Below are 12,225 nucleotides of genomic sequence, written 5' to 3' on the forward strand. Positions count from 1 at the left end.
TGAGTGCAATGACTCAATGCTAATACACTGCAAGGAGAAAAGTGGTGGCACAAGAATTTAATAGTTTCTAAATTTAATAGTTTATTATGGTCCAGAATGTCAAATACAAAGATAATAATTAAAGTCAAAAATGTCTATACTTTATGCTAGAGAAAACATCCAAGTCTTACACTATATACTCATATGCAACAGATGAAAGGAGTATAAAAAGAAGCAAAATGTTCATAAATATTTAGGAAGGACTTGGCTGTCCTGAAACTCAGCCTGCCTCTGTCTCTTCGGTGCTGGGATTAAAGACACGCACCGCCACTGCACACCAGGCTACCTAGAAGTTTTGCTTAGTGTCCTTGGTCTCATTTTTAAAATTACAATTAAAAGCAGAGGACTGTCCTGAATAATAAAGTATTAAAGGTATCAACATCTTCATGCCAGTTTGCACTACTATAGTAAAATATTATGGTATTAACACAGATACAAACATGCTGATCAGTGTAATCAAACTGAAAAGTCAAGACATAAATCCACACACTTACAACACCTTAAAAAAAAAAAACAAACTACAAACACACACTGGAAAAAAAGATTACATTCTGCGAATTGTTTCTGGTTAAACTAGAAGGCTGCACGTAGAAGAATGCACACAAATCAATACTTATTACCCTACACAAAACTTAACTCCAAATGGCTACCAAAGACCTCAATATAAACCAGAGACACTAAACCTGACAAAGAGAAAGTTCAGAATCACCTTGAACTCCGGTCACAGGACACTGGCACAGGAACTAAGATCAATAGTTAATAAATGGGACCTCATGAAGCTAAAAAGCTTTTGTAAATCAGATAAAGTGGAAGCCTACAGAATAGAAGATTTTTATTAACTACACATCCAATACAAGGTTAATATCCAAACTATAAAGAATTCAAAAAACTTGATATCAAGAAAACATAGCAAGGTGGTGGAAGCCCACATCTTTAATCCCAGGGCTCTGGAGGCAAGGGCAGGGGCAGGGGCAGGGGCAGGGGCAGGGGCAGTCAGATCTCTTGAGAGTTCCCAGCTACCCTGGTCTACTGAGTGAGTTCCAGGACAGCCAGGACTACATTAAAAAAAAAAAAAATACTGTCTCGAAAAACAAACAAATAAGAGAAAACAATCCAATTAAAACTGTGGGACAGATCTAAACAGAATTCTCAAAAGAGGAAATTTAAGTGGCTGATAAGCACTTCTTCAAACTGTTCAATACCTTTAGTCATCAGGGAAACGCAGATCAAAACTCTCTGCGATTCCACCTTACACCTGTCAGAACGGCTAAGATCTGACATGGTGACAGCTCGGCTGGGGAGGATGTGGGGGAAGAGAACACTCCTCCATGGCCTGGACTAAAAACCTGCACGGCCACTGTGGAAATCAGCACAGAGGTTCCTCGGGAAGACTGGATCAATCTAACACTCTTGGGCCAGTACCCAAAGGATGATTCATGTGCCAGAGACAAATGTTCAAGCATGTTCAGGGCTGCCCTATTCATAAGAGCCAGAAGTTGGAAACAAACTAGATGCTTTTCAACAGAAGAGTGAGAGAAAATGCGGCACACTTACATAATGGAGTAATGGGGTGGAATATTACTTAGCTGTTAAAACAATTAAATCTGCAGACAAATGAATGGAACTGGGGGGGAAGGGCATCCTGAGTGAGGTAACCCAGGCGCAGAAAGATATATATGGCATGCATTTGCTTATATGTGGATATAAGCTGTTGAGTCAATGATAAACAAGCCACAATCGTGGAACCACAGAGATTAAATACAGAGTAACGGACTACGGAGGACAAATAGATCTCCCTGGGAAAGAGAAATAAGGTAGTTGTGGCTGGACAGGAAAGGCACAGCCTGTAACAAGAAGGAAGAGAGAAAGAAGAGGGGAGGACAGCTAAAATTAAGAACCATTTGAGGGTACTACAGAAAGTCAGTAACAGCAGAAGCTTCCTGAAATATACACAAACGAAATCAAATGACTGCTTATGACATTCTGCTGTACTGACATATTCGCCATCAGTGAGGCTTCCTCCTGCAGCAGATCAGAACCAATACAGAGATCCACAGAGAGAGAGATCCACAGAGAGAGAGAGAGATCCACAGAGAGAGAGATCCACAGAGAGAGAGAGAGAGAGAGAGAGAGAGAGAGAGAGAGAGAGAGAGAGACTCGGAATATTCAGGAACACTAAATGGAATGTCTCCCTCAAATCCCTCCCCTCAGGGCTCACAGGGAACAGCACTGTAGGATGAGACAAAATAAAATAATTTTATTTTAGCATTATAAAATTTTTATTAGTATCCCTTAGAAACTGGTTTGTTTTCTAATGAGACAGAAAAGGGGGCAGACCCAGATGGGAAGAGGGAGAAGCAACTGTATCAGGATAGTGTGTGTGTGTGGGGGGGGGCTATTTTAAATTAAAAAAAAAAAGCAGAGGATTGGAATCTCTGAAAAATATTGGACTATCAAAGCAGATCAAACCATATAATTGATGAGTAATATACAATTTTCAGTCAGAAACTAATCTCCTCTACATCCTGCATGAAGCGACCAACCTGAAAACTGCAGGGGTGTGCGTGGCTGGTCGCCAAATCACAACAAGCCATTTCAAAGCCACGCTACAAGTTGAATGCTCTGTTCTTACCATGCAAACTCTGATAAAAACCAGTGCAGTCACACTTAGTGGGAAAAAGCAGACTTCTGTAACTACATCCAAGTAGAGCAAAATCAACTCTAATATAACCAAAAGGTTTCAACTACAGAAGCAATTGCTCTCCCCTCCCCCACTCAACTCACCTCCACCCCCTGCAAAAACCTGGAGTGGCAGAGCTCCTTATTGCCTTCCCCTGCCCTTCCCCCACCCATGCTTCAGCTGGGCAAGATCAGGAAAACTAAGTGGAGGAAGTAACTCCTTTGTGAGCACAGGAAAAGAAAAACAAAGTAAAATTAACAATGCCAAAGATGTTTGCTGCTAACGTGATCTCTAATTACAAAGCGTTTAACTGTACTGTCTGTGAAGTATTGGTTCAATTTTTTTTTCTCCCCAGTAAACACTCTTTCCAAAATACTGCAAACATCCAATTTCATTTCACTTAAAAACTGACCAGAGCAAATAATTTAATATATGCAATCTGCTATCTGGCATACTGAGTCCTTTCAAAGGGTAGAATACACAGCAGTGACCTGAAGTGAACACTTCCTCTTGAGCATCCTCTTAGACAATCTCTCTACACTGTGTCTATGTGCTCCCTGCTCCTGTGTGTGTTTGGATGATTTGGGGGCAGGGAAGATGGTACAGTGGCTAAGAAAACTATTTGCTCTTACAGAAGACAGGGGCTCGATTGCCAGCACTCACAAAGCTCATAACCCTTAGTAATTCCAGTTCCAGGAACTCTAATGCCATCTTCTGGCCTCCACAGGCACTGCATGCTCAATCATACTTGTAAAAAAAATAAAATTAAAAGGGGCAGAAGCCTGTACAACTGTTAAAGCCAACTGAAGTGAGCCTATTGCTACAGAACAGAATATTGGGAACTCAGGAGTTGGGGTGAGGGGTATTAGTTTTGGAATAGTTTAATATGAAACTTCAATCTCATTGCTATAGACTAAAACTTATATGCAAAAAAAAACACAAAAAAACAAAAACAAAAAAACAAAACCTGAAACCATAACAAAACCCCACATTGTTAAAGAAGAGATAAGCACCTCTCTTCTTTACCTACATCATTATTAAAGTATAATTCCAATTTGATTAAAAAGAAACAGCTTCATGAAATTTAATGTCAGAAAAAAATGTGACAATAAGTTGCAAGCTAGTTAAGCATTCAAACTCCTTCAACTTAAACCTGATTATCTTTTACAACCCGGAAATGTCAGGAAGTAAAAGAAGCCAAAATTTAAGGTACTGCTTGGATAATGGATTACAAAAAAAAAAAAAAAAAAAAAAGAATTCTTTCTTATTTAAAAAAAAGAAAGAAGCCACTATTTCACACATTTGAGTAATTAGGAAAAGGGAGGTTACGCCATGTCAGACCTGTGTCAATATGTCTTTTCACAGACATAGCTATGAACTCAGAAAAGCATGGTGATGTTTAACAAGACTTACATAAGAAACTAAAGAATTACTGTAATCAGTGAGGTTGCTCACAATGCACAATGACAGCAGTGGGGAGGCTAAAGCAGGAGGCTCAGAGGTTGTCTGGGGTCACAGGGTTAATCTTGTCTCCAAAGAAGGGGAGGGCGGAGGAGAGGAAAACGCTTGTAAATAATAACTTTCTTATAAAACTAACAAGTTCTAAAAGTCAAGTACTCTTAGGCTAACATTTTTTTGGGGGGAAACAATAATTATTAAATGTCAAAGGGTCAACTTCAGAGAATCACCTCAGTTCTCAGAGATACAGAATCTGTCTGATTCAGATGTCTGTTTACATGTATCTACTAGGAAAACAGTCTAGATCACTTTTGAACAAGATCAATCAAACAATTCAACAGACTGTATAAACGTTCAGCTCCTATGCTTTTGTTTTTATTAAAAAGAAAACAAATAACCAGAATCTGAAAGAAGCTTTTAAACGTTCGGTGGGTGAGGGCATGTAGCCTACCAGTGTCAGCACATAGTTCTTACCAAGCAGGTAGGCCACCGAGACTTTACTTTTAAAAGTAGTATGCATTTAACTATTATACTTCAGATCCAAGCTGAATTCCCATGGTGCAAATAATAAAAGCAGAGGAGAAAGCCACTATGAGGTGGAGACAGCCTTTATCTTATCTAGATGCACATCAGATAACTTTTAGGGGAAAAACAAAAGATACTAAGGCCTATAGTAAGGAGACAGCACTTACAAAAGCAAATTAAAACTCACGGAGAAAGTTCCAACACCTCTATTACTAAATTGAAATTTGCTATGAGTTTTAGTCTGAAATGTAAGCAAAAAATAAAAGCTAACAGTACCAAAAAAATAAAACAAAATAATAATTACACTGTGTAAAGAAAGAGAAATAACAATAAAAGAAAAATGTAAATCTATGTAAGGTTCAAAATAGGAAACAATTCCTATTCCAGCCCCTTATTGTTACAACTTCAGCACAGCTCCTTACCGCAAGCCCCCCTTGTTCTTCCCGTGGAAACAACATCAACTCTCTACTCTCTACAAGGAAAAAAGCCAACACACCTTCACCATTTCTTCTTTAACCCAGTTAGTCGTAGTACTACTTAGACATTTAAATAGAAAAGTATCTGCAACAAATGTGTTTGTATATATTTGAAATACTGAAGCTAAAGTCCAATTATAAAAGTAATGTAAACATTTTTATTTTAAAAATTGCAATAAACAAGAAGATTAATAAAAATAGGTTATTATTATCTTTTACTTTGCTAAAATACAAAGGACTTAATTTTACTTATCACAGCTATATATTCCACATGCCAGGAACCAGCCAACGCCAGAAGAGGGCATCAGCTCCCTACAGCTGGGCTACAGGTCCTTGTGACCTGCCTCCTGTCGGTGCTGGGAACTTCTCCACTCCTTTGCAAGAGCCCAAAGAGCGCTTAACTGATGACATATCTCCTGCCCCCACAAAAACACTTTTCTGCTTTCTGAGACAGTTTTCCTTTGTTGCCCAGGCTGGCCCTGAATGAGATCCTCCTACTTCAGCCTCCTACGTCCCAGGATTATAGATATGAATCACCATGATAGTGGTGACAAGTTTTTGTTTTTTTTTTTTAAACATGATTTAACTCTAAGTGTCTACTGGAAAACACATTTCCCCCTAAAATGCATTTACTTAAGCTATTATTTTATAACAACTTAAAATTTTCTCTTTAAAAACAGTGAAACTTGGAAAAGCAAGTGACTATTCTGCTCAAAACACTGGGTTTAATTCTAAATCACAAAATCAAACAACCACATAAACAAAAAAACAAGTATATGGCAAAACAAAAAGAAACCCTCAAATGCATTTCTAGATAGGTCCAGTCCTTTACCTTAGAGAACCAGGATGAACAGAAGTAATACTGGTGTCTAGACAACTCTTTTCTCACATGCAGTATGTCCAAGGCTGCTGTGTTCACTCCTGTAATCCTAGCAACAGCCAAAATGGTCCTGGTTCACAGCAAAGTCTCAGGACAAATTCTTTATGGCTAAGTAATGTTCTACTCAAAATATATGAATGCCCGTACTTCCCCATATGCCTAAGGTGTTACATAAAGCAACGGTTAAAAATGCTTGAATGTGAATAAAGTTAGTTTAATGAACAAGTGGTGTAGTCTCTTACCTGGTATAGCTGAAAGGCACTCTCTTCTGTTAAAAAATCCACTTGCTTATCGATAAGGAACTCTACCGCAGTGACAGAACTTGGTATACTATTTTCAACCAATGGTTTGAAGGTCTGTCAAAAAAAGAGAAAAATTCTACTGGTTATTTTCTGGTTGTATCCTCAAAGTGTGCATAGCAGTATGATGGTTAAATATCGTCACAATGGTATAACCTAATGTTTTTATTCAACCATAAGTATTTTTAATCAATAAAAAATAATTAAACTGTATTATGGTACAAACTATTTTTGAAAAGGGACTACCAAGCATACATGTATATGTTTCTGCTTAACCCTGAGAAAATGAAAGGAAGTCAAACACATTTACCCCGTCCCTTTCCTCTTAACTAGAGAAGTTAGTCTAGTTTTAATACTTAGATTTTAACTGGGCAGAAAGCATCTGACCTAACCTCACCCCTGCCGTGCTGCAAGAACAAATACAGATGCAGCCACTTCAATGAGAGCAGAGGGCAGCAGGAAGGGGTCAGAGAGTGACCACAGTTCCCCCACCAGCACTGTTAAAGCCAGTCTGAGATCACACTGCAGCAGGAGGTGGGAAAGTTAGAGGGAGGAAGGAAGAGCACCATGTTTGTGTCCTTAAATGACTGTGACAGTCTCATTCTTAGCAGTCAGGTTCAGTAAGAACTGATGCGTTCATCTATCTACTACTGTTTGTTCTAAAAGCTCTGAAATGAGAAGAAACTTCTACCACCTTAAGAAACTGTGGCTGTCCTAGGAAAAACAACCAAACCTGAGAATGCAGGTAAACAACTGCGTCTACACTGCACATATGTACACCAAACGAGTCCTCACCACAGGGCAACTTGAGTTCCCTCTGGACACAAAGCAGAGCTGTTGACCAAGACAGTAAATGTCTCCAGGATTCCTAAAGCCATGCGGCGCCTGTTCACCTGTTCTTGTAGTTACTATGTCTTAAAGAAATGCAAAATACTCTTGTTTTTAAAAAAAAAAAAAAAAAGTCAAGATTTTTTTTAGTTTGAGGAGGTTCTCAAAGAGCTAATTTTCTATATTAAAGAAAATTCCTAACGGGACTTTAGTGGGTTCATTAGAATCTATATTTTAAACATATCTCATTTCTACTCAACTAATATAACAATGAATTCCTCAGCAAATAACATTTTCTTTATTTGAAAAAAATATTTAAAAATTTCAGTGTCTCTAGAACCAAACCCCAAAACCAAAACAGACTCTGTGCCTTGCATTCACTTTTACCATTTATGATAACTGAGCCTAGTTACAGTAACTTTCTACTATGTCCTGGGCTAGCCTTAAGTACTGGATGTTCAAAGTACTTAGTATGAGAAATTAATTTTCAAAATAGAAAATTCCCACACTAACTATATATCTATCATTGCCTGCTACCAATATTTTCTATTTCTTGGGCCTAGATCCCTAACATTTCATACAATTCTATTATCTGATTATATGAAATATGTGAACATGATAGCTATTAAGTTAGCTTATTTCTATAATGGAAACTTTTCATGTTATACTTATATTTGTTTAGCACTGGTAAGTGAGAGAACACTGGCTCCTTCTCAAGAGGACTTTCAATCTTTGGACATTATTTGTTTCTTTTCCAAACACTTCAGGCCAAAGCATCAAAATTATACCAAAAAAAAAAAAAAAAAAAAAAAAAGTAACTAAAGACAATTCAGTTTAGCAGGACGTGACACTAGTGAAATTAGTCCTAAGTACCTTTTTCTTACGCAAAGAATGCAGGTGTTTTGCATTTCCTATGACCCAGTCATTTTACAATACCAAAACCCTTCCTGTGAAGATCTTCTCGAGAGCCCTATTTGCAAGATGACCCAACTCTAGGGGTTAAATTCAGCAAGTTAACATAATTTAAATTACTTTCAGTTAACTTAGAATGGGGTTTAATTTCTAGATAACATAATTCCTCAAAATTGAAGGTATTTAGCTGACAGTCCTTGGTAAATCTGGCAAACGGAAAGGCTGATTTACATGACACTCACTGTATAGCTACATTTAAGCCTCACACAACACCCTCACCAACCAGAGACACTTTATAGTGCCTGTTAAAAAGTTCTTAAAGTGGCAAATCAACTATGTAACCATGGTAATTTTTGTACTTAACACACTTCAAAAATTAAACAGGTTCATACTAAAATGGAAACAAATGGATTTTGTAGCTTTAACAGTGAATCCATAGGAAAGGCTTCTCTGCTGTAGGTGCACTGGAATGTAAAGTAGAACTCATGCGTCACTAATTCAAGAGTCTAAAGACTTCTGTGAGGAACTTCCTCAGCCTAAGGGGAAGCAAGCCCAGCAGAATATGGCCCTAATCACAAAGGACTTGAATCTGAAAACCCAAGTGAAAGACACTAACTTAAAACCGAGCATTTAGTTGAAACAAAATACTTCTTCCACTTTGTTAGGGGATTCGGTGTTCAGTTAAGGTCATCTGTTAGTATTAACCAAACTTTAAAAATAGCCTAGAGCCAAAACTGACCCCGCTGAGAGCCTGTATTTCTAGAAGGGCCCACCACGCTATAGGAGGAATGCCCCAACAACTGGATCCTGTTTGGGGCTCCACGCTGCGCCACATTCCATTCACATGAGGAAGAGGTCAACAGATGAGCCCTCCCCGAAAAATATTTTTAAATAAATCATCTACAGGTCTCAAATACAACTCAGCTGCTCAGACGAAACACATTAAAGCTCACCACTTAGTACTTAACAGGAAATCCATGGGGTTTGTGTCTACCGCCAGAGTTTCCAACAATCTCCTGTTAACATTTAACAATTCCCTTTTCAGAGTTTAAAAAAAAAAAAAAAGATTAAGCTCATTAAGTACAAAAATACAAGTCTAGATCTTAACAAAGGAAAATAATGAAACTAAAACTATCTAGGCCACGTTTGTAAGTCAAGGTTTAGCCTACAAAACAGAGAGAAGACTGGCGCTACTTGAAAGAACCAAGTCCAAATTCCCACCCAGCAGGTCACTGAAAACACGATACTGTTAGAAAACAAGCTGGTGGGGGAGGGGTGTGTACCAGCACCAAAAAAAGGAAACTCGAAAACCCTCACAAGACAAATACTCCTAGTTCCCTTAAAACACCGTCTAACTTGAAACACATCTGCCAAAATACTCCAAACAATTAAGCTCTAGTTTTAAATTAATTTTTAGTGTTATAAATTATCGTCAACACAGTAAACCTCTTTCTAAACAGTTTTAAAAATCCTAAAACTCAGAATGCTGAGCCTAGAACTATAAAAGGCAATGACCTCAATTCCTAAGGCTAAGAAGCAAAACCAAATGTAATAAAGACAAAAGAAAAGGGAGCAGAAAAATACGAACCGTACTTAGTTCTTGAGGTTTTAAAGTATCTTTAAATCTCAGCAATCCAAGCCAAGGCTTTAAAGGTCAGTAAATATAGCTGACATTTCATTTTGTTCGTGAGCAGTATTTTTTTAATCGAGCATAAATACTTCTTTAGTCTTCAAAAACAATCACAGGCAAATGGCTTTCAAACCAAGCGTCTCTGAGCTCACTTGCAGCGCCGTCATTGTATAGGAAGAAAAGCCAAGACCACAAAACGAAGCAGAGGCTGTAACCTAACAAGCCTGCGAGCAGCAAATGACGGTTTCAGTCTGCCCGGCTCAGCCCTGGCAGTGATGAGGATTACAACTTGCTCTTTGTCATCAGCACTGTGGTGTTAACGACGAAGAAATCCTGCAGCTGAAGCACTACCGCATCCTCCGATCTGGGTCAGGATAATTTCTCCCGAGGTCGCTTACATAACCAGCAAGATACTCCAAATAAAGAGAACAGCCATCCACGAGCTAGAGGAAGTTTTCCCACTGTACTGTCTGCACGGAAACACACGGCAGTAGCTTCCAACAGCGCAGACACCCAAATGAGAATGAGTACTTGGCTTAGGGCACTCGAGAGAAGGGAAGAGGCGGTGCTCTGTAAACTGTAACTAATCCCCCGTCACAGGTGCTGATGGAGTCACTTCCAGCACGAGTCACATTACTGGTGATTACTCATTTGGCTGCGGCCATAGAGACTGGCTCATAATTTTAACAACAGACAAAGACAGACTAGTGGCGAGACGAAGAGCTCAAGTTTACCGTCGCCTTCGAAAAGCAAATACGAAGTTTTTGCTTTCCAGAATTAGCAAAGTGAGAAAGCAAAAAAACTAAAAAAATTGTAAATATCAAGTTGGCAAAAATAAAGAGTACCATTATACTACGTTTAAAAAGTGTAGCTTGGGCTTTTAGAAATTACTTTGCTATGTAATATTATACAGACTGCAGATTATATTTAGGAATACACACATACACATATTCCTGCAATAACAATGAAAAGAGGCCATAAAGTTGAAATAGAGCAAGAAGGCTTAGAAGATGAAGGAAATACAAGAGTGTTTGAAGGAAGGGAATGGAAAGGAGAAAGGCTGGGATCATAATATCAAAGGCAAAAGAAAAACTTATTTTGTCCTAAAATGATTTTTAAAAAAACTTCTGAGAAAAGTAAGTTTTACTAATTGTGAAGCCGAGTGTTAATGGTTCACTTCCGGTTCATTCCCTGACTTGGGAAAATAAGGTTCTAGGTCATCATTAGCTACCTAGGGAGTTTAAGGAAAGCCTAGCCTAAAAACCTGTCTCTCAAAAAAAGAAAAAAAGAAAAAGAAAAAATCCAACCCCCCAACTCCCACCCCCAGAAAAGAGAAGACAGGGAAAAAGCTGGGCACTGGAAATGGAGATGCAGGCCTGTGATGTCAACACACAGTTGGGGATGCTGTAGATTCAAGGCCAGCTAGGGCAACCATAACACTGTCACAAGAAGATATATAAATAGGTGTAGAGAAGTAAAACAAAATGACATAAACAAGTATCTCAGAAGCGCCCTACTTAAAAAAAAAAAAGAAGAAGAAAAAAAGAAAGGAAGAAAGGAAGGACGGACGGACAGACAGACGGACGGACTGGTTCCTAACTGCTGCACAGGACTGAGTGGAGTGAGTGACTGCGCAAGTGTGGCAATGGAGCATCTGAAATGTAGTTCACCGGAAGTGAGGTGTGAGCTGTCTGAACAAAAGGTCTGCGTGCTAAGATATAACCTGAACCAAACTGATTATAATCCAAATGACACCTTTGTTACATTGGCTAATATTATCACTCCCTGTGTGTGGCATTTTAATTTTAATAAAAGTGCTAAAAGGCTTAAAATTACATGTGTTCATATGTGTTTCTTTCTGGACCAAGACAGTGTGTTCTCACTTTATAAACAGAAGCTTCTCAAGAACCCAAGGACCAGATACATAATATGACTTGTGGCTCCATGCTAAACACTGGGTCATCACCACTCATTTGTGAGAATAATCAAATGTTAAATCTTTATAACATAAAATGTTAGCTTCTCACACAGAGAGGCTTCACTGTTAAGATTTACCTGAAATGCTTTCAGTCCATTGAAAGAATCCCATAAGAAACATACTATGAACGCATGCAATAAAAACAAGAAAGAGCTTTACTGGACGTTAACTGTGAGGCTGAGACGGGGGACTGACGTGGAGTTATGGCCAACCCCTGCATTGCTGAAACCTTACCCCTAAAGCCAAGAATGGGAATGAAGAGGAAGCAATAGGCGTTGGCTATGTAAGTATTGGAGAAAATATGGTTTAGTTTAGAGCATAGGTGGTGCTAAAATAAAATGCTTTATAGGTGATAGGTGGTACTAAAATGCTACTTTAGCATAAAGTATTATATTAATGCTGTCAAGTAAGATTAAATCACAATATATAATCCTAATAACTCATTCCTATGACATAGAAAACACATGGGAAGGGAAAAGAACAGGTCACATACGTTGCAAAGGACTAACACTGAGCAAAC

The 12,225-nt window shown here is 38.4% G+C and overlaps 1 protein-coding gene across 1 annotated transcript in view; it reads right to left on the minus strand.

The window, feature by feature from the left end:
- Positions 1–12,225, minus strand: part of Jmjd1c (jumonji domain containing 1C) — a 129,596-nt gene that overhangs the window by 63,559 nt on the left and 53,812 nt on the right. Inside the window, exon 3 of the mRNA XM_032889267.1 lies at positions 6,301–6,414. Within this exon, the coding sequence (XP_032745158.1) occupies positions 6,301–6,414 (114 nt within the window). The remainder of the gene's footprint in view (positions 1–6,300; positions 6,415–12,225) is intronic.

The sequence above is a fragment of the Rattus rattus genome, chromosome 18, assembly GCF_011064425.1.
Source record: "Rattus rattus isolate New Zealand chromosome 18, Rrattus_CSIRO_v1, whole genome shotgun sequence".
In the NCBI taxonomy this organism is placed as follows: domain Eukaryota; kingdom Metazoa; phylum Chordata; class Mammalia; order Rodentia; family Muridae; genus Rattus; species Rattus rattus.